This window comes from Xyrauchen texanus, chromosome 27 (assembly GCF_025860055.1).
Source record: "Xyrauchen texanus isolate HMW12.3.18 chromosome 27, RBS_HiC_50CHRs, whole genome shotgun sequence".
NCBI classification, from domain to species: domain Eukaryota; kingdom Metazoa; phylum Chordata; class Actinopteri; order Cypriniformes; family Catostomidae; genus Xyrauchen; species Xyrauchen texanus.
In genome coordinates, this window is record NC_068302.1 from 12,483,375 (window position 1) to 12,506,088 (window position 22,714).

Consider the following 22,714-nt stretch of genomic DNA (forward strand, 5'->3'; position numbering starts at 1 on the left):
TGGTTAAGAAACATTAATATTTACGTTTTTTTTTACTATAAAACTCATAAATGTACTCATTGAGGGCTTGAGTAAATGATGAGAGAATTTTCATTTTGGGGTGAACTATCCTTTTAACAAGATTAGCATAATTGAGGTAATATCACTAATCCTTAATTACATTCATGTCCTAATATGTCTATTATATGTACTACTGCTCATGTCCTGTTATTTCAAAGGATTGGAACAATAATCATTCGTCACCTGAAGAGGCTGATTGCGTGATTCTTGGAGGTCTCAGATGCTCCAGACGAGAAAGCCAAACTAAGTATCCTGGACGCTTTGTAAAAGACAATACAGTTTGCCTGGCCTGTGACTACACACACTTATTTTGCTTAATTCACTCGTTAATGATCCAGGCTCTCTCAGATGAGCTCAGGAAAACCTGATTTGCTGCTCAGTTTATTTCATACGTTCAAGTGCCTAAAAATGTCTTCAACGCAGGCAAAAACAGGGATTGTACATATCTTTATTACATTTACTGTGGAAATGTAATACCCTCTTCTCTGTGTTGACTATCCAAAAATAAGCTATTCAACTTGGCTCAAGTTCTTTTTTTTTCTTCCAAAAGTTGTATTAAAATCTTTGTTTGTATAGAACCGTTCAGAGAGAAATCCTAGTCTATTTTAACAGTAACTTGTACTATTTAATTATAATTAGTTCTACACTGTGTTCAGCTTAACTTTTAAAACTATATCTTAACACCAAGGCCAAAATAGCCATTGAGGTCTATCAAATGCGTCTTTAAAGTGGCCAAATATTTTTCAAAGATTACACAAAACAAACACTTAAAAAGCAGAAATACATAGTTCTCAATTTATTCAGACATATTTTAAGTGACAGCTGTCAGAACGCATGATTGTAGCCATTACCAGCGACTTCTAAGGTTTCTCATAAAATGAATAAGGGTCCAATAAAGCTGACCCGGATGTACATGGATGTAAAAAAGAAGAAAGAGAACATTTATGCTTAGCAACAGCATACAGTTTAAACAAGTCAAAACAAACAATCCCACATTAGAGATTTTAGGGTTTGGCGGATGTGTGTTGATATGCATCACTGTACATTGACTTATTGATTACAGTTGTTCTACAACAACAGCTGCATGATTTGAAAGGCAGCAGAGTGATGTGATCAGTAGTTTAGTCCTTATGTGGCTTTGCTTTTCTGAGCTGGTTCCGTCTCTTGTTCATATTCTATCTCCACATATGCCCGTTTTTTCCTGATAGGCCCTTTGAGTGGAGCTTTCCCTTTCGATTTTGCCTTGCTCTCCTCTTCCATCTCTTCTTCTGCTTCTTCTTCACTGGATACCTCCTCTTCATTATCATCCTCTTCTTCATCACTGCTGCCCTTAAGTTTATTCAATTCCTGTTTAATATAATGCAACATTCATTATGTACAAATCACTCTCATAGATATTCAGCCATGTTGTTCTTTTGAAGAACATACAATTATTCAATTCTACATCACCTCAAAGTCGCTGAGATCACTCTCTTCAAAATCCTCATCAGCAACATATTCTCTCTGCCCAGACTCCTAAAAACAGAAACATGTGATTATATGAATGATCAATGCAATTCACATGCACTTTTCTTGTAATAAAGATTTACACTTGCAATAAAAACAGTAAGCCTCAACATCAACCAAACAACATTTAATACCTCTTCATCATCTTCCTCTTCCTCCAATTCAGATTCACTCACATCCTGTTTTTCCATAGCTTTATCGAAGGCATGGATGGGGAAGTTGTAAATGTCTCCATACTAAAATGAAAACAGAACATTTGCTAATGTAATAACTGTTTTGGCAAAAAAGCAAAATTCGCTAAACAGTATCACCACTATTCCGTGTGGTGTTTCAGCGGAAAACCCTACATTGTTTTTCTCTCTAAACACCTGCAATCCAGTTTAATCGATTAATTATGATTAAAAAGCACTGTGCTGTAACTCAGTAACACTACAATAAAGTTCCATTTGTTAACATTAGTTAAGAATAGTTAAAATTATTGGCAATTTATTAGCATTTATTAATCTTGGTAAATGCTAATTTCAACATGTACTAAAATCAAACTTTTTTAAATCAAAAGCAGTTTGTTAACACAACATGAACTAACAATGAACAGTTGTATTTTTATTAACTAACATTAATAAAGATTAATAAATAAAAAAATAATATATTGTTCATTATTAGTTCACGAGACCAAATGCATTAACTAATGTAATCTTATTATGAAGTGATACCCACAAATCTGTACTATTTGCCCGGTGCAATAAAAGCTGCATTATACCATCCACGGAAAGCAGGTGGTAAACAGAATTTATTTTAAAAGAGATGTTTGTGTTCATTTTACATTGATCATGGCAACAGTAACTAATCAAATGATCAAGGAGAAACAAATGATGGAGAAATGGTGTTATAACCAGGTTTTCATACAAGCTTATGCAATGTGCAGTGGTTTACACATGCCTGTTTTATGTTTTGATGTCAAAAGCAGAGAACAACCAGACGATTTCAAATCTCATGTAAATCTCATATTGGTGTGCATGTAACTATGGTAAAGATCCACTTACAGTTCCTTGTTTTAAACGTTCTAGCAGTTCTTTTTCAATGGCATTTTCCAGCTGAGCAGCAATCAGGGCTTTTTCCTGTTAGTGAAAAGAAAAAGTGAGTGAATATTATGTTATTAAAGTAAATATAACACCAAGTTAAAACCTACATTTGACAGAAAATGAGAAAGGTTTATATATATATGAGTAATATTCTGGATTAGGGCTGGGTATTGATACAGATTTCATGATTCGTTTCACAAGCTCTTGATTCGATTCTACTTATATGGGTATTTTCAGTTATAATGTCACTTTTTACTTACATATTAAATTAATTCTCTCCCAGATAATGTAGTTAATTATACAGGGGACCTTCTAACTAGGTACAATGTGAAAATATTACTTTAATTATACGTCATAATTTTTTTTTATCATTTTGATCACATTTTGGCTTTTTAAAAATAACAAATTAATGTATTAAATCAATAAATATTAAATTATATTTTGTTACATGTTTAATTGCATAATTTGATCTATTTACATTAATATGTTTAACACTTACTAAAACCGGTACAGTCTCATTAAGAAAACCAGCATTTATGTGAAGAGCATTTGTAGATGAGAGCATGTTAACCAGAGAGACTCGAATGGCTTTATCTCATCCGTGCTATGCATGATTAGAATTAAATGTTTATTTTTTTGTTGTTTTTGATCAACAACTGAATGTAAAGAACTGAAACGGTATTAAAAGAGACCTTATTGAATGACAAATCGGTTGGTGTGGATCTTGTCTTTGGACGGAACAACTTTTACTCTCAACATGCAGTGAAAGGATCTTACTGCTGAATACTCAGTCACTATACTACAGAATTACTGGTGAGTGAAATATAAACATTTACCAGCCAATTGTCAAATATATATAGCCTACATTAAACATTTGGTTGCAAATGCAAGCGATTTCCTCTCATTGTAGTGGAGGGTTGCGCACGACGCAGATCACGACGCGATCAGAAAAATATTTTTACCCACCCCTATTCAAGAAAGCATATTATCAGTATTGTCACTGACCTCTCTCCTTTTTTCCCTTCTCTCTACTTTTCTACTGAGTGGAACCAGTTTTCTCCTTAAAAACAAAAACAAATCAATACAAAACAACAATGAAAATGATTCACAAATTTGAATAAATAGCCAGACACAGATAAGCATTGACACATAAGAAAGGGACTCACTGTCTTTTCAGCGTGAGTTTGCGGATTCGAATGAGATACTGTGTGATCTTTGTTAAGCGTTGTTTGCATTTGTGTCGTATGAATCGCGGCCAATAGATGAGGTTTTCATCAATCTGTTCCAAGGCCTTCGCATAGTTTCTGTCAAGTTTCACCTGAGAAAAAGAAATCATAGCATGTAATGGAAAAATAGCACGAAGCACACTTTAAATTAAACTCATTCCATCAGCGATCACTTTGTTGGAGCATGTTTACTAGTTTATAGTTATTTTCAGTTTACTGATCTTGACTGATGAATGCTCATACCTTCTCCCACATGCGAGCGGGGAATGCTGCTCTCTCAATAACTTTCATGTAAAGATAACACAGACCTGAGGGGAAAAAAACAGTTGTAATGGACAAGAAACATTTGGAAAACCACCTGCTTGCAATGACACTTTATTTCAATAGGATTACCTTTTTCTTCTCTTACAGTAGCATACTGACTGTTAGCAAGAGGACACGAAGATCGATTACAAAGTCCTGTGATGTTGTATTCATTTCGGCAGAACTGTTGGGTTTTAGTTCTTCAATCATTTAAAGAAAGCAAACAGTTAGATTTCACGTTCTTCTGCATATTTGATAATGGGGACATTATTAAACTCTTAAGACTGATTAAGAAAACGCAAAGCCACATTTACTTACTTTACTTTGTAGGAACAAAAACTCTTATTGCCGATAAGATCCCATATAACCTTTAAAAAAAAAAAAAAGAAAAAAAAAGAATTGTGTTGACAATGTGCATTGCTAAAGCAGCCCCATTAATTATCTATGTTTAGTTATAATAACCACAATCAACGCTGTCATACAATTAATCCCAACAGACAACTTGGTTGCGTCTATAGAGTTTCATGTGTTTTTAGATAGCTTTACTTACGTCGTCGTGTTGCATTTCTGAAGCCTCCTTTGAACGTCCGTCCCTTGATACGTGGCCAGCACTGCTAATCGGACACAATTAAATAAGTGGTAAAAACGTTTAAGATAGCTAAATCAACTTCTGCGATCAAACGATTAGCACATGGAAGTTACTGGCGGCGTCCATCTTGGCACGATGACGTACACAAATCTCGCGATATTTTAATGTTCATAATGTCGTTTTAATTCGGATTCAATTTTAAATTGTAGTGTATATTGTTATTATAGTTTTTATTTTATTAATGACCTGGCACCTTATTTTTTATATTAATTTGTTACTGTTTTATTTGTATTATTATTATATAATAAATTTTGTCAAAACAATCATGCCAATAAAGTACTTTAAATAGAATATTGAATACTTTCGCCAGCTTTGTCAAGTCAAGTCAAGTGGTTTTTATTGTCATTCAACCATATACAGTTAGTACAGTGAAACGAGACAACGTTCCTCCAGGACCATGGTGCTACATAAAAACAACATAGGACAAACACAGAACTACACGAGACTACACAGACTAAATAACATACCTATATAAAGTGCACGTGCAAACATGTGCAAAAAGTACGGGACAGTACAACAAATTACTCAAAATTAGCAGTACAATGGGCACAGTGAGAGACAGTGCAGCGCCGACCAGTACACAGTAGTGCAACAAGATGACAGTGTCAATGCCAAATGTAAACATAACATACTATGAGATAGTGTTCTATGCACATAGCAGTTATTGAGGTAGCAGTCTCTTTGATCATGATGTTGACGGAAATCAACAAAAACATGCTGCTGTGTGGGTTAAAAGTGTTTGCGGGATATTTCACATAGTTGTGAAATATATGAGGCAGTAGAATATATCTGATCATTAATGTAAGCCCAATTGATTCTATAAATATGTTTTTATTAACAACATAACGACATGTGCATTTAATTTCTACACAAGTCATTTATTCTTCAGCGATCAGTCAGCACATAATAATTTATTAACGATACAGATAAATATAATTTATTACGTTTCCTGGATAAATTATTCATCACATATCTTGTATTCATTTATAATTGCAATAATAGATCAGATGGTTTTTGTGCGAGCGTAACAAGACGGCAGCACATATCACGTACAAACGTGATTAAACCAGTCATCATTTGGCTGAACCAGAAGGATCGGTAAAGTCATGCGGCTCGAATCAGCTTGACTTCAAACTACTGCTTTCTGCACGATGGTTACAAACTTAGTTTTCCTGTTTTACATTTTAGCTTTTAATGTGTATTGTTTTATATAATTGATATCATTCAGTTCCATAATATGGAATGAAAAGAATATGGATTTATCTTAGGTCAAACGTGAAGTTAGCATGCATTTAATCATATTCATGACATGGAAACACTGGACACGTTTCATTGGTCGAAACGTTTTATAATCAATACTGGGCACTACATGTGAAAGCTAGTATGATAGACAGATAGTAGGGATGTAATAAAATATCGATATAGTGATTATTGATCGGCACGTAATTTTATCGATACATTTTTGAGGCACCTGATTTTGTAACGCGGAAGTAAACAGTGGCATTTCCGTCGAATGTGTAAAAGTTCAGCTGTTATTGACCACAGTGTAAATAAACAGAAGGATATTATAATAATAGTGATATAACTTTATAAACTATCACAAAATCACAGAATGATGGACTAATGTCTGATAATGTTTTAACTTAAGCATGTATAGTACAAGAGTATGTAAATAATTCACTTGTTGCTGTGTGTTGTGTTGAAGAGACGATATTCTGAAAATTGCATCCCTACCTAAATCTACACTGTGTGGATATAGGGACAATAGTTAAAGGGCAAAATTTGTCAACTTAAATTTGGCAAATAGTATTGAGACAGCAGGTTGTATATATATATATATACAATCTGCATTGTGATTGGAGCCCACTTTGAATTTTTCAAAAATATATGCCCGCCACTAAACAAACAAATAACGACAACAACAACATAATGTGTTTTATGGCTGCTTTTTACCCCAAATACTATCCTTTCACTTATTGGACAGATATTTAAAAAATACTTTTGTGTTAATCACCTTGAACAAAATTGAAAATGACAAATTAGTATTTTGGCTCAAAATAAATGTGATTATTTTAAGGATTTAGCCCCATTTTACCCTAAAACGTGAAGGGTATATAAGTCTTCAAATATGAAATTTTTCCACCTACTGGATACTGAAAGAAATTTAAGAATGCATTCAATGAAATGTGATTACTGATATTATTAAAAAAAAACTTTTTGATGGACCAAGGACTTAAAAGAAGGTGTGTGTGTGTGTGTGTGTGTGTGTACACATATGTATCATATATGTTTTATTTATTTATCAGGTCCTCTTATGATGGAAGATGAAGTCACTCTTTATGGAAGTGTGTAGGCTGAGATCAAAAGAAACAAAAGAAATCGTGTGGATAAAATCTGGACCGTGCAGACTATGCTGATGATGAAATTTGCCTATGGCTGAAATAGTAAGAGTAGTATGGTAGTATGGCATTAGTAGGTGTTTATTCTGACACCTTCTGTTCCTTGTGTTCTTGTAACAGTACATAATGTTTATATACAATGCTTTATTTTGTTTATCATAGTAAGATCATGTTTATTCTTAAATAAAATACAAGATGAATACAAATAAAGACTCACCCCTTAATTTAGGCTTTTATTGGACTCAGCTCTCCGTGCCAACCACAATCTGTCGGTGGATCAACGGCATTCTGACAGATAGGCAACAGCTAGTGAGACATCCGGGACCCTCACTATTAGCGTGTGCACTTGTTTCTCCAATCACCCCAAAAAATTCCTTGCGTACATGACCACACTTGGCAATAAAGCTCATTCTGATTGTGATTTTAACTGTTCTCTGGGAGCCGAGCTAAATAAGCAAGCACTGTTATTGCATTCCTGATAGAAATCAGACCCTCAATCACACCTCAGAGGACAAATACATCAATGGCCTGTAGCCTACCATTCATGAATTATAACCTGAATAAATGCAGATGATTGCTTAAAACTCATCAATAGGCTAAAGAGACTGAGGTTAACCCACTCTTTCACTTGAAGTACATTATTAATGTTATAAGCGCAACACATAATTCAAAGCTCAAAGTAAAAGTTTGTAGTAAAACCAGTCTTTCTTGTTGAACTAAATTCATTACAAATTTAACTCATAAACTGACATATTATTTCATAATAGCCTATTGATTACCACAAAGCTTAAAAAAAATCACAGGTACCGTGAGCAAAGTATAAGAAATGTCATCACACTAAAGTCATGTTAACAGTATACAGGTGAAACTCGAAAAATTAGAATATCGTGCAAAAGTTCATTAATTTCAGTAATTCAACTTAAAAGGTGAAACTAATATATTATAGACTCATTACAAGCAAAGTAAGATATTTCAAGCCTTTATTTTATATAATTTTGATGATTATGGCTTACAGCTTATGAAAACCCCAAATTCAGAATCTCAGAAAATTAGAATATTGTGAAAAGGTTCAGTATTGTAGGCTCAAAGTGTCACACTCTAATCAGCTAAACACCTGCAAAGGGTTCCTGAGCCTTTAAATGGTCTCTCAGTCTGGTTCAGTTGAATTCACAATCATGGGGAAGACTGCTGACCTGACAGTTGTGCAGAAAACCATCATTGACACCCTCCACAAGGAGGGAAAGCCTCAAAAGGTAATTGCAAAAGAAGTTGGATGTTCTCAAAGTGCTGTATCAAAGCACATTAATAGAAAGTTAAGTGGAAGGGAAAAGTGTGGAAGAAAAAGGTGCACAAGCAGCAGGGATGACCGTAGCCTGGAGAGGACTGTCAGGAAAAGGCCATTCAAATGTGTGGGGAGCTTCACAAGGAGTGGACTGAGGCTGGAGTTACTGCATCAAGAGCCACCACAAACAGACGGGTCCTGGACATGGGCTTCAAATGTCAAACGTCTTACCTGGGCTAAAGAAAAAAGAACTGGTCTGTTGCTCAGTGGTCCAAAGTCCTCTTTTCTCATGAGAGCAAATTTTGCATCTCATTTGGAAACCAAGGTCCCAGAGTCTGGAGGAAGAATGGAGAGGCACACAATCCAAGATGCTTGAAGTCCAGTGTGAAGTTTCCACAGTCTGTGTTGGTTTGGGGGCCATGTCATCGGCTGGTGTTGGTCCACTGTGCTTTATTAAGTCCAGAGTCAACGCAGCCGTCTACCGGGACATTTTAGAGCACTTCATGCTTCCTTCAGCAGACAAGCTTTATGGAGATGCTGACTTCATTTTCCAGCAGGACTTGGCACCTGCCCACACTGCCAAAAGTACCAAAACCTGGTTCAATGACCATGGTATTACTGTGCTTGATTGGCCAGCAAACTCGCCTGACCTGAACCCCATAGAGAATCTATGGGGCATTGCCAAGAGAAAGATGAGAGACATGAGACCAAACAATGCAGAAGAGCTGAAGGCCGCTATTGAAGCATCTTGGTCTTCCAAAACACCTCAGCAGTGCCACAGGTTAATAGCATCCATGCCACGCCGCATTGAGGCAGTAATTAATGCAAAAGGGGCCCAAACCAAGTACTGAGTACATATGCATGATTATACTTTTCAGAGGGCCGACATTTCTGTATTTAAAATCCTTTTTTTTTATTGATTTCATGTAATATTCAAATTTTCTGAATTTGGGGTTTTCATAAGCTGTAAGCCATAATCATCAAAATTATATCAAATAAAGGCTTGAAATATCTTACTTTGCTTGTAATGAGTCTACAGTGAGGAAAATAAGTATTTGAACACCGTGCTATTTTGCAAGTTCTCCCACTTGGAAATCATGGAGGGGTCTGAAATTGTCATCGTAGGTGCATGTCCACTGTGAGAGACATAATCTAAAAAGAAAACTCCAGAAATCACAATGTATGATTTTTTAACTATTTATTTGTATGATACAGCTGCAAATAAGTATTTGAACACCTGTCTATCAGCTAGAATTCTGACCCTCAAAGACCTGTTAGTCTGCCTTTAAAATGTCCACCTCCACTCCATTTATTATCCTAAATTAGATGCACCTGTTTGAGGTCGTTAGGTGCATAAAGACACCTGTCCACCCCATACAATCAGTAAGAATCCAACTACTAACATGGCCAAGACCAAAGAGCTGTCCAAAGACACTAGAGACAAAATTGTACACCTCCACAAGGCTGGAAAGGGCTACGGGAAATTGCCAAGCAGCTTGGTGAAAAAAGGTCCACTGTTGGAGCAATCATTAGAAAATGGAAGAAGCTAAACATGACTGTCAATCTCCCTCGGACTGGGGCTCCATGCAAGATCTCACCTCGTGGGGTCTCAATGATCCTAAGAAAGGTGAGAAATCAGCACAGAACTACACGGGAGGAGCTGGTCAATGACCTGAAAAGAGCTGGGACCACCGCTTCCAAGGTTACTGTTGGTAATACACTAAGACGTCATGGTTTGAAATCATGCATGGCACGGAAGGTTCCCCTGCTTAAACCAGCACATGTCAAGGCCCGTCTTAAGTTTGCCAATGACCATTTGGATGATCCAGAGGAGTCATGGGAGAAAGTCATGTGGTCAGATGAGACCAAAATAGAACATTTTGGTCATAATTCCACTAACCGTGTTTGGAGGAAGAAGAATGATGAGTACCATCCCAAGAACACCATCCCTACTGTGAAGCATGGGGGTGGTAGCATCATGCTTTGTGGGTGTTTTTCTGCACATGGGACAGGGTGACTGCACTGTATTAAGGAGAGGATGACCGGGGCCATGTATTGCGAGATTTTGGGGAACAACCTCCTTCCCTCAGTTAGAGCATTGAAGATGGGTCGAGGCTGGTTCTTCCAACATGACAATGACCCGAAGCACACAGCCAGGATAACCAAGGAGTGGCTCTGTAAGAAGCATATCAAGGTTCTGGCGTGGCCTAGCCAGTCTCTAGACCTAAACCCAATAGAGAATCTTTTGAGGGAGCTCAAACTCCGTGTTTCTCAGCAACAGCCCAGAAACCTGACTGATCTAAAGAAGATCTGTGTGGAGGAGTGGGCCAAAATCCCTCCTGCAGTGTGTGCAAACCTGGTGAAAAACTACAGGAAACGTTTGACCTCTGTAATTGCAAACAAAGGCTACTGTACCAAATATTAACATTGATTTTCTCAGGTGTTCAAATACTTATTTGCAGCTGTATCATACAAATAAATAGTTAAAAAATCATACATTGTGATTTCTGGATTTTTTTTTTTAGATTATGTCTCTCACAGTGGACATGCACCTACGATGACAATTTCAGACCCCTCCATGATTTCGAAGTGGGAGAACTTGCAAAATAGCAGGGTGTTCAAATACTTATTTTCCTCACTGTATATAATATATTAGTTTCACCTTTTAAGTTGAATTACTGAAATTAATGAACTTTTGCACAAAATTCTAATTTTCGAGTTTCACATGTATTATGTTTGCATCTTGTGGCTGCAATTTTGAAACAACGTATATTTGAATGTTTTTTAGACTGGCCCCATTCACTTCGGTTATAAATGTCTTACTGTAACCGCAATTTTTAAATATACAAGGAACGAGTTGAAAATATTTTTTATGGTAATCAATTTTATGCCACAAATGCTGTCGATTGAGTGTCACTTCACTTGTAATAAACCAGAATATTCCTCTAAAACAAGCATAAGCTGGTTGGCTGGACATAACAAGTTTTAGCTGGTCTCTCAGCCTAGTATTCAGTTGGTCTTCCACACAGACCAGACCACAACCTCCCTAAAACCAGTCAACTGAATCCAGTGCTTTGACATGTGGTGTTTACTCTTCTTTGTTTTGTAACTGATTGTTGTTTATTTCTATTTTAATTTGTTAAAACATTTGAATATACAGTATATATATACACAATACACTCAGCAGTTTTTAGGAACACTTGTACACCTACTTATTAATGTGATTGTCTAATCAGCCAATCATGTGGCAGCAGTGCAATGCATAACATCATGCAGATACGGGTCAAAGTAGCTTCAGTTAATTTTCACATCAACTATCAGAATGGGTAAAAATGTTTATTTCTGTGATTTTTACCATGGCATGATTGTTGGTGCCAGATAGGTTGGTTTGAGTATTTCTGTAACTTCCGATCTCCGGGGAATCACAACAGTCCCTAGAGTTTACTCTGAATGGTGCCAAAACCAAAAAACATCCAGTGAGCGGCAGTTCTGCAGATGGAAATGCCTTGTTGGTGAGAGAGGTCAAAGGATAATGGCCAGACTGGTTTGAGCTGACAGAGAGTCTACGGTAACTCAGATAACCACTCTGTACAATTGTGGTCAGAAGAATATCATCTCAGAATGAGCAACATGTCGAATCTTGAAGCAGATGGGCTATAACAGCAGAAGACCACGTTGGGCAAGTTATTAAGTGCTCAGTGATTATACATATGTATGATTCTATAGAAACTTTATGCCAAAACTGACAACCAAAGATCATAGTTCTTATTTACTTTCTGGATTCAAGAAATATCCAAGAGATGTTTATTGTAAAAACTTGAATGGTTATTCTCAGTCGAAGGCACTTGTATGCACATCAATAGCGAGAAGTATGGCCGGAATGACAACAGCACGTTCTGCTGGACGACCTGCAATTCAGCTTGCCAAAACTGACTGCTATGCTGCAAATTCCTTGGCAATAGTTGCTAAGGGGTAAATTTGTTCAAGAAAATAAGTTCGGAGTAATTCAACTCGTTTGCAAAGGTTTAATTAATTGCCTTTTTTATTGTGTAGTTAAAAAGGCAAAGATTGCTGCTACATACAGCCTCCAATGATATCTTCTAGGATCCATGTACATTCAAGTACCTGTACATCACATATTCCTGTGTCTGTCTGTTACTGTTAAATAACTATGAAATTGCTAACTCATTTGTTCATAACATTTGTTTTCATTTATTTATACTCATTAGAAATGCTGATGATGGCTTTCTTTATCTTGCAGAATACGGCAGCTGATCTAGTGTATTTTGGCTTCTCCACTTCTGTGCTCCGTGATTGGTAGGCATGGAATTGTAAGATGCATCTCAATATTAAATATATCTAAAAAGACACATCAGCAGCATTAAAGCATTTAATAATGGCATGGTTTATACAACTAATTGGGATTTTGCCCCATTTTGTCCACTGCAATAAATTCTCTGAAAATATTTTTGGTGGTTTTATTTATGGCATTTTATGTTCAATATGTAAAACAGCCGTTGGTTTTTGAACATGTAAAACAAGTACAATTTATATAATTCAGGGATAGAGGGCTTTGTTTGCTAGAGAGGACTTAAAAAGCTAGATTTTCTCATTCATAATGAAACTAACATTGAAATAAAAAATTTAAAAATGCCCTAATTTACTCCAATTTCAATTTAAAATCATTAATGCTCACAAGTAAGAACATGACATTCATCCTAAAAAAAAAAAAAAAAACACCAAACAAGTATAAAACACCCAACAAAAGAAACCAAATAAGCAGTGTTTGGTGGAAATAAACTGCCAGTTTAATAACATACAATAAAACCTGTAAATATTGATGAATTATACAAAAAAAAAAAAATAAAAAAATTATAGTAAAAAAAAAAAAAAAAAAAAATGAAAAATGCACAACCTGCTAAAGTGGAAAAAAGGGAATAATCAGCAAGGACGATTAGAGTTCACAAACCCCCCGATCCTTAATACACTCATTCTCTCACATTCACACAGTTATTATTCCAACTCAGTTACTCTCCATTAGCAGCACACTCACTCGTTCATTCACACGAACACACAAAAGGATAGGGTTTAGATAATCAGTACACGTTAAATTCACAAACAAAATTACTGGACCTGCTATAACGTCAGCATGCCACCCCGTAAGCATCCCCCATCCCTCTCCCAGCCAATGGTGACTGCATAAGGGGTATCACTGAGTGTCTTCCTGTGAGTACAGCTAATGCTGATCATCATACAGATGTATACGAGAATGGGGCAGGGAACTGAATGGAGAGGGGTGGATGATGTAGGGTGAAATGAGGTGGGAAGGTTGGAAGCCGTGTATTTAAGATGGATGTGTGTGGGTGCTTGGAGATCAGTGCGGCTTCCCTGCTTCCCTAGTTCTCGCCCTCGCCTGCGTCTGCTTCGTCAGCCTGATTTTCTGATGTCCAAAGCTGTAGGTATAATTAGAATAAACCATTTTTAGCAAATAAATCACTAAATCAGGCATACAGCATCATTTGTGTAGAATGTATTGAGGATAGCTTACAGTAAGGTTGTCCCTTAGAAGCTGCATGATCAAGGTGCTGTCTTTGTAGGAGTCCTCATTTAAAGTGTCAAGCTCAGCAATGGCTTCATCAAAAGCCTGCAACAGATGGTTTTATTTCTCAGCTATTTTCTTTTTTGGAGTGAATGAATGTTAACGTTACTGGTGTTTCCAAGGTGTCAACTTGATGTGGTTAAAACCATGCAAAGTGATGCACTTAATCTACCATTCATATGTGGCCAAGATTTGCAAAGACAAATATATAGAAATACACACTGTAAATATACTTATATACAAATTTCTAAGTGCTTCATTTGTAATCTGGTTTAACACTGCTAGTGATTTAAAAAGACACTAACCGTCTTGGCGAGTTGGCAGGCCTTATCAGGAGAGTTGAGGATCTCATAGTAGAAAACTGAGAAGTTGAGGGCAAGACCCAACCGTATGGGGTGTGTGGGCTGCATTTCATTCTTACTGATCTCAAAGGCATCCTGGTAAGATTTCTGAGAGTTCTCAACTGTGGCTAAAAACAAAAAGGAACAGTAAACTTGGCTAGAGATGATCACATTTACAAATCAATTTATGAATCAATCTCTACGTCAGTGTATTAGTGCATGATAATAAAGCACAAAAAAAAAATTGACAGGTGTGTAGCCAGTGCTTTATCGCTTTAGATTATTGTTTTTAGTATAAGCCCAATGGAGTCACATGTTTTTGACCACCTTTGCATGAGGTTGTGGTCTTTAAACGTTCTGTCTCCATCTCACACACACAAGATTGCATGTGATGATCATGATGAGGTGTTTTCAGTGTATGAGCGGCCATCTCTACACATTCATTTTGAAGCATGCATCACTTGCAGATTATTTATTTATTCAATTAAATCCGACACTTTTTAAGTTTAACTATCACAATAGGACATATCACAATTTTAATTCGATTAATTGTACATTCAAACATCCATTTTCATCCAAATATGTCATTCTGCATTTTATTGCTAATGCCATTTTTATATTAATCACGATTACAATATAAAGAGCAATAATCAACAATGATTTTTGCTATAATCGTGCAGCCCTAATGCGCATGTTTTTCCTTTTTGCTGATTGTTAGGTTCTACAGGAAATTCGGGGTATGATTGTTGCACTAATGGGGAATGAGGTCTCTATAATCTTGTTTTTGACACACAATGTCAAAATGTTAACATGAGTGGGTTGTCTCTCTCCACGTGGAATGTAAATAGGTGGAGGCACCCAATAAAAAGGTGGAAGGTTATTTCTTTAAGAAATATGAGTGTTTTTTCAAGAAACACACCTTTCCTTGCAGGAAGCTGAAAAATTGGGGAAGATATGGGGTGAAAATATTTTCTTTAGTGCTGGTTCAAGTAGAACAGGGGAGTTATTACATTGATAAATAAACATCTACAATTCAAATGTCTACCACAGATTAAATAAAACAGTAATTATTGTTTTAGCAGAAAATCAGGGGCAAAGGTTGATTTTGCCTAATATTTACACACCTAACGCTAATGATCAGATATAATATTGGGAGGAGACTTTAATCTATTGATGGACTCAGGCCTTGATCATAGTGAAGCAAAAGTGTGCAAGCCCACTAGAGCAACACTGACACTTCACAGGATGTGTAAAAATCTTGGTCTTACAGATATTTGGAGACTTTTGAACCCATCTGGTAGGGACTATAAAAAAAAATTCTGTTGTTAATTGCTCAATTGGAAATAATGTAGTCTCAGATCACACCCTGGTGAGTTTAGAGGTGTTGCCACATATAGAGAAAAAAAAATAATATAGTTGGTGCTTTAATGTATCCCTTTTGCAAAATCATGAATTCCATCAAATGTTAAATGCTGAAATCAATGTTTATATGGAGACCAACTGGTCCTCAGCATCCTCTGTGGGCATGGCTTGGGAGGCACTTAAGGCAGGTCTTAGGGGCCGGATCATACAGTATGCCACACCTTCCACCAAAATCCATGGCACAAGAACTTGTGGAGTTGGAAGGGAATATTAAATGTGCCGAGGCAGAGCTGAAGCGCTGAATGCCGTCCGAAGGTCTCAGAGCCTTGACCGGTTTGAAATACAGATATAATACTATTTTGCTGCGGAAAGAGGAGTTTTGGCTATTCAGGGCAAGACAGTCATATTTTGATGGTGGACAAATCAGGGAAGCTTTTGGCTAGATATATATATAAAACAGAGAGATTCTTTTTCCCTTTAAATATATCAGTGTCGGTCTTCATTTCACCAATATATTTAAAAGAACATACGACAAGCAACTTGCCACACAGTTGACACCGGAGCAATTTACATTTGACAACTTATCAAACTTATAAAACTTATCAGAATTACTCATGAATTGCTCATAAATTTGTTTTAATCATAAAAACAAAAAACAAGATCTACAATTATATATTCCACTTACTGCTCTTGTTTGATTCAGATGCAACCTCAGATAAGTATCTATAATAATCGCCTTTCATTTTCAGGTAAAACACCTTGCTCTCTGCCAGAGTAGAGTGTGCAATGAGATACTTCTCCAGAAGATCCTGTGAAGAGAGGTTGGATCTATCAGGATTGTGGTCAAGCAAGCAATGCCATTTCTTTCAGAAGAAACTTTAAACTGATGAGTAACAACATTTAACAGTTTTAATACATTAATATTGCAATAAAATCCTTGTTCTGTGAAATTTAAAACTTAAATATTTTGTTATAGGTTCGAGAATTCAAGTATTTAAGTTTCTTCAGAAGCAATTGATGTTCTCAGGACAAAAGGCTTCAGGAGATCAAAAGAACTCCAAAAGTGACTTTACCAGCACATCATTGCAGATGTCCTGCAGTTCAGTCTCGATCTTTTCACGGTACTCGCGTGCCATCTGCTGTTTCTTCTCGTTTCCCTCGGTTTTCTGCTCAATGCTAGAAATGACACGCCAGGAGGAGCGCCGGGCACCCACTACGTTCTTGTACGCCACAGAGAGCAGGTTGCGTTCTTCATTGGAAAGCTCCTCACCTCCCTCAGTAACGGCCTTCATTGCTGCTGCCATGTCATCATAGCGCTCTGCTTGCTCAGCGAGCTTGGCTTTCTGTACCAGGTCAGTCTTGTCCATTTTCAGACTAAGAATAAGACAAAGTGAAAGATAAGGGTAAATATGAAGAAATTAATTAACAGCAGGGATGTGTTCGAGTAATTGAGTAATCGAGTACTCATTCTGCAACAGCTACTAGATTAAAATCACTACTCGATAATGGCAAATTCATTATCTTTTATGCATTTGGCTGCCATGAGCAGCGCTGAATTACACTGCGTTTTCACTCCAAATCTCGAATCAAATCTTGCAGTCCACTGGGGGCACCGTTGATGTGTCGTTGAGGTGTTGGATGAGACATAATGGCATCTGTGCTTCTAAAGCAAGCCAAGTTTTAAACAATTTTTTTTTCTTTTTCTGGCATAATCTGAGGTAAAGAAGCACAATTTATGATCCCATTGTTGTCAGATTTTACTGCCGATTTGAAATATGTTTGTTTATTGTAATCTTGACCAACCGTTTTTGAGATTTCGGCCTTTACCAATTCAAGTACACAGAAACTGCACTTTCATAACTGGAAATAGCTTCCCTGGAGCGTTCCAAAGAGCCGCCAGTGGACTGACTTGCTGGAAAGACTTGGAGTCTACTCAATTTGTATTTGGTTCCTGTTGGAGTCAAGGAAACTAATGGAGGAGGATCAGCTTTTATGAGGGAAAGAAAATATGAATTGACCTCTAAGCTTATGAGACCAGTATGTGTGAATACGCATTAGATTTCTAAAGATGGGCAGATTTTCTAAAAAAAATTAAAAATCTTTCACCACTTGTTTTTCTGAATAATAACATTTGAAATTATAAAATTGTGATAGCCTTTATGTAGACTCAGAATTTATATACAGCTCTGGAAAATATTGAGAGACCACTGCAAAATTAGCAATTTCTCTGGAATTATGGATGTATGTGCTTGAATAAAATGAAAATTTTGTTTTATTATATAAACTACTGACAACATTTCTCCCAAATACCACATTAAATTATAGTAACTTAGAGCATTTATTTGCAGAAAATGACAACCGGTCAAAATAACAAAAAAGATGCCGGGATTTCAGATCTGTGTGGCATGGAGCAATGTCCTGCTAGAAAAAAAAATCCTCAGAGTTGGGGAACATTGTCAGAGCAAAAGGAAGCAAGTATTCTTCCAGCATAATGACCTGGTCATCTAATGGTTAAATGGAGACCTGGAGAGGCCTACAAGGCACAGTGTCTCACACCCACTGTGAAAATTTGTGGAGGATCGGTGATGATCCAGGGGTGCTTTAGCAAGTCTGGAATCGGGCAGATTTGTTTGTGAACGATGCAGGAATCAAATCCTGGGGAAAACTTGCTTCCTTCTGCTCTGACAATGTTCACCAACTCTGAGGATTGTTTTTTCCAGCAGGACAATACTCCATGCCACACAGCCAGATCAATCAAGGTGTCGATGGAGGACCACCGGATCAAGACCCTGTCAAGGCCAGCCCAATGTACAGACCTGAACCCCATTGAAAACCTCTAGAATGTGATCAAGAGGAAGATGGATGGCCACAAGCCAACAAACAAAGCTGTGCTGCTTGAATTTTTTCACCAGGAGTGGCATAAAGTCACCCAACGGCAATGTGAAAGACTGGTAGAGAGCATGCCAAGATGCATGAAATCTGTGATTGAAAATCAGGGTTATTCCACCAAATATTGATTTCTGAACTCTTCCTAAGTTAAAACATTAGTATTGTGTTCTTTAAAAATGTATATGAACTTGTTTTCTTTCCATTATTTGAGGTCTGAACATACTGCACTGTTTTTGTTATTTTTACCTGTTGTCATTTTCTGCAAATAAATCTCTAAATGTCAATATTTTTTAGGGATGCACCGATGTTTAAAATAACAATTTGGCCAATGCTGATTTTTGGTTTGTTTATTTATTTTGTTTTTATTGAATTACCCTTTTGTGCTAGTGAAACAAAGCACATAACTCTATAACTTCATTATAAAAATAAATGAGCTGTTTTTAAGTCTTTCAGCCCTTCATCACACTATCTTTGAATGAGCACAAATTCAATCATACAAATTTATGAAAGAACGTTTAATATAACCTTTCACATGACAAAAAATGACTTTTTCAAGAGCCTTTTTAGCCTGCTATACAGCAGAATTTCTCCAAAACTGCAGCCAGGTAGGCAACTGTTGTCCAAGTCGACCGCAGATAAACAAGACATATAAACAGATAAACATCGGCCACTGCCATCAGAGAATGACATCGTATTTGGCGATAGGCCGATGTCAGTCAACAAGGCGAATATTGGCCGATACCGATGTTTGGGCGATACATCAGTGCATCCCTAATATTTTTATGTGGAATTTGGGAGATATGTTGTCAGTAGCTTATAGAATAAATCAAAAATGTTAATTTTACTCAAACACATACATATAAATAGTAAATCAATATAAACTGATAATTTTGCAGTGGTATCTTAATATTTTCCAGAGTTGTATGTGCATTACCCTAATGCCGTAAGTATTGGCAAACATTTTTGCTGTTTTTATATTTTGTTTAAAATTTTTATGAATGCATATTTTTCAATTTTTTCCCCAAAAAAATCATAGCTTGCTGGAGTCTTATTTTGAAACTGTTCTTGGTAACGTTTGTGAATTAAACAAATGATACATTTCATGTACGTGTCATACTTGTTATTTTACATTTTAAATTCCAATTAATCAGGTTATCCTTTTTTTGTGGGTAAGAGTACTCAACAACATAAATTACTTGAAAATGCTCATCCTTAACTAACAGTAATTTATATTTTTTTTTATAAATTAAATGTATAATTGATATTTTAATAGATTCTTCTCAAAGCATAAGACAGAATTAGACAAGGAATGTCCCGAAACTGATATATACAGGTCCGATACCGTGCTCATGTACTTGTAAAAATGCTCCAATACCAAAAAAACTATACTATCTGATGTACGAATGTCATTCCGTAAACTTTCAGCGCACAAATTAAAATCATATTATTTCCTAGTGTGATCAATAAAACAAAGGCTGTGATTTAATGAAATATATATTTTTAAAATGTGCAGCACATGCAAACTAACAATATTATGTTGAAAATGAATTGATCTTTTGTCATTGAATTAAAATTAATAAATGTTTTATTTAGAAACCATTTTGATGAATTTAATTGTTTTAAACGGTTTATATGGAAGTTGGTTTCGGTGTGTGCTGAAAAGGAAGAATTTGTACTCAATTTTGAACAATCATCTTATCTAAAGCATTGCCATCACAACAACATTATGTCCTGCATATTTGTCCAGCAACATGACCAACTGAACTTGATTGTCATCTAAAATTAATTTTAGCATCGTTATGCAATTTTCATTTTCTGAAGAAGCACAGCAAATGCAATCTGAGGTAAACAGGGTTAGATTTAAAATATTTAAATTTTTTTTTTAAAAAGCTAGTTTTCTGAATGGGAACTCAGCATTAGACAAATAATTCTGATGAAAAGTGCAGAATATTCTGATAATGTCTTTCAGACTACTTTTTTTGTCTACTGAACAGGGTAAAGCTAATTTAAGTTTGTGTAAAGAAAAGGCATATATAGGTCTAAAAATATAATTTTTTTCATTTGGTAATTATTTTTATTTAATGCTTTATTCATTTGGTAAATTATTTAATTTAATACAGGGGATTTTGCAGGCATTTTTTCAAAAGAAAACAACAATAATTGTACAGAATTGGGTTGTATGTTAGTGTTCCAAAAATGCACACTGATGTTTTTCTCCAAGTGTTGTGTATTTACATTTAAAGCATCTTTGTGCACAGAAATGTTTTTTGTATTATTTTGAATGATGTGGAAAAGCAACTTTAATAAATAAACGGATGTCTACCATGATTAAATTAATTTCAAACAGTGACCATTCATTTGTTCTCTATGATACGATATATCAGTGTTGGCACTCCTGGAAGTGTCATGACGCAGAGGTGTTTGCAGCATCGGATCTACATGCCATTAAGATCAATCCATAATCACGAACAATAAATTGGCTTTCAAAGATGTATACCTTGTCGTCATGATTAACACAGGCTAACGATTGGGGTAAATTATCTCATGTGAGACTACATTTTTGCGTTAATGCCAATTTTCTCGACAAAGTGTTTCCAAACCAGTTTTTCCGCGACATTTGAAGTAATGGTGTAGAGTTTATGCGCTAGAGTTAAACGGAAAAATATTATGTCGACACTTGTGTGAAATTTTAGCGCTAATTTGCTTTATTTTGATGAGCTAAAACTTTGTTCGCAAAAATAAATCCTTGGATGAAACGTACTGAGAATCACTTGACGCGACATGATAGCGAACAACATGCATGTGCACTTTACTGAGACAAAACAGCAAAGACAATTTGCTGTGCCCCAGTTCAACTATAGGCTCAAACAGAAAATCTTACTCTAATCTTTAATACGCCATCTTTCATCACATAATGTCATTTTTCTCGGTAATGACTTTAAGCCACTGGATTCAGTTGAACTATGTCAGGTTACGGTGACGTTAGCTAACAGGCTAACCAGATATAATTTAATTAAAATGGACTAAATTCGCCAAAAGTATGTAACTATTCTCGACTTTCTAAACCATATTGTTAATATCATCTCATGATCAAACACAAATGCAGACAGGGAGTTGTATACTTCATTGTATTAATGAAGAGTGTCTGGTCAGACTGTCTGTGCGGCCTGAAGAGCGTCTGCTGCCCGGGAGAGCGGAAGACAAGATTGTAGCACAAAATTAAATAACTGAAAACGTCCGTGTATTATACACTGAAAGAGATATAACACTGAAAGGAACAACACTCACGTTTTGAACGGCGTGTACACTTGCTTTAATCGTTAAAAAGACACAATTTGGATCCTCGTCCTCTGCCTCGCTCTTCGGTTGTTCTGGGTAGTACTACTTCCGCTTCCTGCAAACCGTTCCCAGCGTAACTTTGAGTTGTGTAACATTTATTTGGCATTAGGAAAAATATATGTATTTTATGGGAGAATAGTAAGATCTACGACTCGAGTGACTGTAAGAATGCTTTTGGACAGCCCATAGAGCACCCACCAAATGACAAGCAATGATACACACATGATGCACAAAAGCAGGAAATTCGTTTTCTAATCGACGAGCCACAAAATACGTTTATATTTGTGTTTTGAAATCTGTATTATTTTTTATTCTTAAATATCACTGTCTGCACACACGTGTGCCACTTTTCCTGTGACGTAGTGGCACTTTTTACATAAATTGTCCTCTAGGCAAAGAGAAAGGAGATAAACTATATACCTATTTCTATTTCAGGATGTCCTATCAACTGAAATAAGTAGAAAGCATCTCTATAGCATAGAGCCACTGAAATGTGATATATATATATATATATATATATATATATATATATATATATATATATATATATATATATATATATATATAAATTAAGAGTCACCTCGTAAAGTCAGCTATGCCATATGAAAATATGGACTGAACCATAGGGGAACAAGTTAATGATTTACGTTCTCATATTTACTTAAATATGAAAATAA

General features: G+C 36.0%; 2 protein-coding genes and 1 non-coding gene across 3 annotated transcripts; all 3 read right to left on the minus strand.

Annotated features, from left to right (window-relative positions):
* Positions 1-816: 816 nt before the first annotated feature.
* Positions 817-4,892, minus strand: LOC127620903 (protein MAK16 homolog). The gene is made up of 10 exons (XM_052094247.1): positions 4,728-4,892; positions 4,496-4,545; positions 4,268-4,377; positions 4,118-4,182; positions 3,815-3,966; positions 3,654-3,708; positions 2,610-2,684; positions 1,701-1,802; positions 1,510-1,575; positions 817-1,407 (listed from the first exon to the last, which is right to left on the minus strand). Exons 1-10 carry the CDS (start codon positions 4,740-4,742, stop codon positions 1,189-1,191), a joined length of 909 nt encoding a protein of 302 aa, XP_051950207.1. The 5' UTR covers positions 4,743-4,892; the 3' UTR covers positions 817-1,188.
* Positions 4,893-5,827: 935 nt separating this feature from the next.
* On the minus strand, positions 5,828-5,922 carry LOC127621541 (small nucleolar RNA U13). Its single transcript, XR_007967871.1, has one exon. It is a non-coding gene; the product is annotated as a small nucleolar RNA U13 (small nucleolar RNA).
* Positions 5,923-12,574: 6,652 nt separating this feature from the next.
* On the minus strand, positions 12,575-22,167 carry LOC127620904 (14-3-3 protein beta/alpha-A-like). Its single transcript, XM_052094248.1, has 6 exons — positions 21,987-22,167; positions 16,883-17,183; positions 16,495-16,618; positions 14,412-14,575; positions 14,056-14,151; positions 12,575-13,960 (listed from the first exon to the last, which is right to left on the minus strand). The coding sequence occupies exons 2-6, from the start codon at positions 17,174-17,176 to the stop codon at positions 13,904-13,906; spliced, it is 735 nt and encodes a 244-aa protein (XP_051950208.1). The 5' UTR covers positions 17,177-17,183; positions 21,987-22,167; the 3' UTR covers positions 12,575-13,903.
* Positions 22,168-22,714: the final 547 nt, after the last annotated feature.